A 6,498-nucleotide genomic window follows, 5' to 3' on the forward strand; every position below is an offset into this window, starting at 1 on the left:
GAACCACACCTCCGAGGCAGAGGCCAATGACAAGAACATCGACAAGGTGATTCATCTTAATGGGGTGTTTCCGTTGATCTATTTTATTTCCTCTTCTCTCCTCCATCGCGTGTCCGTCCGTGCGTGCGTACATGACAGGCCGACGAAGATGATACGATTCATAGAGAAAAGCAATTCTCCCATGCATGAGAGAGCCATTGATTTTGCTTAGAGATTAGATGCCAGACGCATTGATTGAGCTTGTACTTTCTTAGATATTTTTCTGACCACATGCAAGCACATTGTTCCAGCTATATTTCACCATCCTATACTTTTTCATTTTATTTCCAAGGTTAAATCTATTTCATTTTAAACAGAAAATATAACTTATGACCTGTTTGCATTTTTGTGTTTATGATGATGGGAACTTCAAAACGAGACCACTTTTGAATTTACTTCAATAAGTTTTACAATTGTGATTCCCAGCGGAACACAACGGCCATAATGAAACAATAAGATATTTTTACGAAGTAGAACAAAAGTTATTGAATATTTCACATGGAATTAATAAATTTGTATGAAACAAGTTCGACACATGGTGATTTAGTTGTCTAAAAATTTAATTTCCGAAAATATATTCAATAGTAGTCTTGTTTTAAAGATCTCGTTAGTAAAAACACAATTGTGCAAACAGAATGTAAATCAAATTTGTATTTCATTATATACATTAGAACAATTTATTTGAATGTAACTTAGTGAGTAGAGAATACCATGTAGATGTATGTAGGTGGTCGTACACAGCAAAAAAAAATGCGGTGGATGCATGCATGGGTGCATGGTAGAAAATCCACTCTCATCTATATGATTTGTTGCATCGCAGCTTGGTGAGTGGGTCTTGTGCACGATACAGAAGAAAAAGGCAGGCGGCAAGGCAGGTGGCAGGAAAAGGAAGGGCAAGGCGCAGAACCGCGCCGATCAAGTCCAGATTCAGAGCGCCGAGGTGCCGGAGACGGCGTGGCCGGAGAATGTTGATGAGGCCTACGTGTTCGACGACCTGGAGCAAACCGGTTGTCCCAGGAAGAGGCCACAGATGCAGCAGCATGAACCGCCGCGCTCAGAGACAATGATGGTAGACGACTATGACTACAATGGTATCCAAGACATCTGGGATGATGAGTACATGCCGATGCCGCCGCCGCCGCCGGAGTATGAGGTGGCGCCTCCTGTTTCAGGTATAGGATACAGCTACAACAGCATGATGTATCAGCCGGCCACCAGCTACCTACATGCTGCGCATTACGCGCTGGAGCAGGATGGGTACGCCGGCGGACATCTCGGCAGCCTCTTGGGCACGGGCAACATTCCATGTACCTACCGGCCGCAGCATTCCTGTGCCGCTGGAACCACCAACTTGCCATGGAGCACGGGGACGACGACGAGCGGCCAGGTAGAGCCGTGAGACCCGCGGTCTCTGGTGCACTTCGGTGTGGTTCGGGGAGCCTATAGAATAGATTTTCCGGATAGTTATGGGATTTATACGACTTGCAGAGAGCGCTCACTAGGATTAGGGTATGTAGTAATAGTACGGTTTAGGATGTCTGGTTTTTGCGTGTCACCTTTTGTTGTCGAGGTCTGTTTTGCTATCTGCTTTGATTGTGTTTGGTGATCATGGCTGCCTGCTAGTCGATGCCATGATGCGCAGAGGGAAACAGTCGGAAAATACAAGATTAAAACACAGATGGCCAAAGAAAACAGGAATTAAACCTTGGACTTTATTATTTCATATTGAAGTTTAGCAGCATTTTTTTTAGCTAATACATTGATATGCACTTTGGCCACCGTTTATTCTACACGACCTGCCGGGAGCTAGCACGTACGTACGTACTCCTCCTCGATCCACAAACACACTTGCTGGTGGTACACGACTTACTAGTAACTACACCACATCGTAGATTAAGCCAGTACTAAGTACTGGCTTGATGCATGTTTTCTTTGTTTACTTGTACTTATAACTTATTCATTAGGATAAGCGCGTGGATCGCCCGCCGTCCTGTCCGTGCTTAGGGCTTCCGCTTGCGCATGCCAGGGTAGTACCCGCCACCGCCGCCGGCGCTGTTGCCGCCTTCGCCCTCGCCGCCGCCGGGCGGCATGTCGTAGCCGCCTCCTCCCATGCTGCTGTTGCCGCTCATGGCCGGCGCGAACTTGGCCTGGATCCAGTCGACGGTGTCCTTCTCGGTCATGAAGGCCTTGGCGAGGATGAGGTCGCTGATGGGCGGCGTGGACCCGAAGACGGCGTTGGCGATGGTGATCACGCCGGCGTCCTGGCTGCTGAGCGCCGCGATGGCCACGGCGGGCACCTTGCCGTTGTTCACCTGGAAGTGGACGAGCCCCTGTGGGAACACGAATACGTCGCCCTCCACTAGTTGCTTGGTGAAGAGCAGGTTCTTCCCGTCCTGCTGGTTGGAGGTGACGAACCCCACCAGCAGCTGCCCCATGATCACGGTGAGGATCTCGGTGCCGCGGGGGTGTGTGTGCGGCGGGTTCTGCCCGCCGTTGGGCCCGAAGTCGATGCGCGCCATTGAGATGCCCAGCGTGTTCAGCCCCGGCAGCTGCCGCACCGTCACCGGTGTCACCGCCGAGCCCTGAGCGTTCAACATGCCCGGCTTGTTAAGCCCGGGCAAGAAGAAGTCGTTCGCCGTTACCATCTTCATGTTCTTGCACACGAACCCATTCACAATCACTGCATGTATACACAGTTGCACACCAAAGTTATATCTTACCATGTTGCATATTACTACTACAACTCATGACGAATTCTAATGATATATGTCTGGCATTCTAGATGTAATTTCTTTTTCATAAACTTGGTCAAAGTTTGTGATGTTTGACTATTCTAAAAATCTATATTCACTATATTGTGGAAGGAGGGAGTATATTTTATTGGATGCTAGTGATTCGACTAATCTAACTGATAGACACATGGAGAAAGTAAATTGTTCACTTGATGTCCAAGTATGATTTTACATTTGACAAGTTTTCTTGTATTTAACAGTTTTTTTAGAAAATATCTTTAATTGTTGATGTGTAAGAAAGCTACAAAAGAGCATGTGCTTTTACGTGCTATTTGATGAGTAGTATATGTCAAATAAAAAATAATAATAGGAAACACAATATATTGTTTATGCCTGCATATATCGATCATCGTATAACATGTTAAATGTGAAACAATGTCCGACAATTCCAGAGCAAATTAAGATGTAATCTCTTTTATGTTTTCACATGAAAAATTAGTAAGAACTTCTCTAAATACAACACATGCAGCTCTCCTGCACAGTTCGCCTTTTTGTTAAGATTTAAGAGGAGAAAACAATAGTGTAAAAAGCAGGAGTACTCAATGAGATTAAAAAGTACTCTCTCTGTACTTAAGAGGCAAAATGTATAAGTATAAGAGACATTAGGGGAGGGTATAGCATTTCTCTAGGACCATTGGATGTATAACTGTAAATTTCTACCTGATAAGTGCCACACATGTGGCACAAACACATGGCAACTCCAAACTGATTATGAACTATTTGCCTGCGTCAACAATATTGTTTGAAAAAACCTTTTCCACAAACACTTTTTATGTATATAATTAGTTTTTTTGAGGGAATGTATAATTAGTTGAGGCATGCATTATTTCTGCATGATTACTAGCTGGATTTTGCTAAAAAAAAAGATTACAAGCTGGATGAAAAATACCGGGCTGCTCAAATCAAAATTATCCCATAAAACTGGTGTATCATAAATTAAAAAAATTGACGCTTGTGATTGCTGACTTAAACATTTGGGACACCTAGGTGCCCAGGCTCCTTGCCTTTCCACCGTTTGATTGCATTTAGATGCGTGCTATTGTAATATGTATAAAAGGTAACTAGTAAATCCATTAGTAACTGCCAATTCTGAAACAATTAGATTTGGAAACAATTATAATGCGTACCATTTAATGGATGTTATTAAACACACCGTGCATGGTAACATATCTTTAGAAGGAAAAAATACTAGTACACATTAGTTATATGGATACTTATTTTATACATGTATGAGTTAGGTATGTATGATTTTTTTTAATTTTTTTGGGGCACAAATTTATTTATTTAGTATGTACCCGTTATACTTTTGTACGTATATACCCAGAAAATTTAGTACGCATATATTAGATTTTTCTCTGTATATACCCAGAATATTTAGTACTCCCTCCGTTCCTCAATATAAGGTGTATTATTTTTCTAAAAAGTCAAACTTCTCTAAGTTTGACCAAGTTTATAGACAAAAATATCAGTATCTAGAATAGCAAATCATTATCATTAGGTTCATCATAAACTATATTTTTTACATTTTATATATTTAGTATTATAAATCTTTATATATTTTGCTATAAAGATGGTCAAACATAGACAATAGTTGACTTTTTGAAAAACTAATACACCTTATATTTAGGAACGGTGGGAGTATGTAGCAATTAGATTAGGTATGCACTGATTCGTTTATTTGGTACGCACTCATTAGTTTTTTTAGTACGTGTATACCCAGAATATTTAGTATGTAATATGTATATACATAGAATATTTAGTACATACACATTAGATTAGATATGTACGAATTCCCTTCTTAGTACATATCTATTAGATTTTTGTGTATGTATATACCTAGAGTACGCAATATATTTTCTTGTATAAGCATACTCATCGTATTTCCATACCTTGACATCAAATTTATGAATACATACCCAGATACAATAAATACATAGGATCGTATGTGGGTATATGTAACACATATTCCTAAAACTAGAAAGATTCATGAATGAGTATATGTATGTATGAAAAAAAATCATGCGTGAGTATCATATATTCCTACAAGTAAAAGAATAATTAGGATCACATTTTATATTATTTGGTCACCTTAATTTGTATAGTAATATTAGCCGTTAAAAGTGTGACCCGGCCTTAATTTAAAGAAATACTAGATACCTTGAAAAGTAAAACTTTACAAAAATGCATAAGAACATCCTTAATATATATACAAACATTTGGGATGATGTCTCGTATTATTTGTCATATCTGATACCTTCAAAAAATAAGAGTCTATATACATACCCCTTTTGTCTCAAAAATAATCATATATGGAAACCAGTAATATGTTAATTTTCTGGAAAGCAATCATTGACCGTTGATAGTTGAAGTGCATGCAAACACAATTTGGAAAGTCAATATGTCATGAATTTTACATCATGCACTACAAATAAGACTCGCTATATTGAGACCTAGGTGCCCAGGCACCTAGGTGCCCCACATAATTTACCTATATATATATATATATATATATATATATATATATATATATATATATATATATATATATATATATATATATATATATGATTAAATTTAGGAATAAATATGCTCTAAACTATAACCAATACGTAGACGTCCTACGTGTTTGCACATGCATATGTAGGCATGCAAACATGCTGCATGCACGAAAGTAATTAAGCATGTAATCAATCAGAAGATTAATATATCTGCAGTATATACCAGGGTTCATTATATCAGCAACGCAGAAGTCCTGGAGCTGGGTGGGGTCAGTGGCGAGAACACGAGGCGCCGGAGAGCAGACCATGAGTACCACCACAGCAAGCAGTGCAGCCAAGGCGCGGGAAGCCGCCATGGTTTTTCTTACCTAGCTAGCTTCACTAACACAAGACCTAACAATGTCTGTCAGGGTAATTAAGCTGGTGTGTTGAGCTTGGTAATTGTACGCTGGAAGCACGTATCGGGGTGCCTATTTATACAGGCATAAAGGTGGCCGGGGAGTAGTGGGCTAGCTGCATGCTCTACCAACAACATGGTACACTAGCAACAATTATAATCGGTCACTAATATCACCGTGTAGTTTGAGTAAGCATCCACGATACTGCTACTAACATTGCTAGCTTACGTATGATCGGCTGATTATTTCTCACAGCCCCACTAACTGTTTTGTTTATACAGGGTGACCACGTGCGTAATATCCATTGTGGAAATTCATACATGCACCATTTTCGGTGGAAGAGCTTGACAAAGATAATGGTTCCTTTTTGGGTTTTAGTTTGCAGCATGGATCCACTGGTAACTTGCAGAAGCTGGAATTCGAGGACGGTACGTATGATAGTGGGGATTGAACGCCTTGAGGTCGTGGTGACGGAATTCCCGGCTACTAGTTGCTGGCGCACTTGCAGTCGGCTAGCTTTTTTTTTTCTTCGATAAAGAACATTTTCATTCATTCGTTATATGGAGTTGATACAACTGCAATGAGCGAATAGAGTGACAACTTTCTACAGAAAATAGAAAAACAAAGCAATCCTAAGATGAAGGAGGTCTTATTCAAATGTTACACCGCTATCAATGATGGAAGAAAATATTCTTGGTCGTAAACTCCAACTGGGTAGACGTCATCATAAAAACATTCTGCCCACCGGATCTGCAGATGACTAGCTAGCTG

General features: G+C 40.4%; 1 protein-coding gene across 1 annotated transcript; it reads right to left on the reverse strand.

Annotated features, from left to right (window-relative positions):
* Window positions 1-1,724: 1,724 nt before the first annotated feature.
* On the reverse strand, window positions 1,725-5,757 carry LOC119365662 (germin-like protein 4-1). Its single transcript, XM_037631316.1, has 2 exons — window positions 5,553-5,757; window positions 1,725-2,719 (listed from the first exon to the last, which is right to left on the reverse strand). The coding sequence occupies exons 1-2, from the start codon at window positions 5,683-5,685 to the stop codon at window positions 2,040-2,042; spliced, it is 813 nt and encodes a 270-aa protein (XP_037487213.1). The 5' UTR covers window positions 5,686-5,757; the 3' UTR covers window positions 1,725-2,039.
* Between the last annotated feature and the right edge of the window lie 741 nt (window positions 5,758-6,498).

This window comes from Triticum dicoccoides, chromosome 2B, assembly GCF_002162155.2.
Source record: "Triticum dicoccoides isolate Atlit2015 ecotype Zavitan chromosome 2B, WEW_v2.0, whole genome shotgun sequence".
NCBI classification, from domain to species: Eukaryota; Viridiplantae; Streptophyta; class Magnoliopsida; order Poales; family Poaceae; genus Triticum; species Triticum dicoccoides.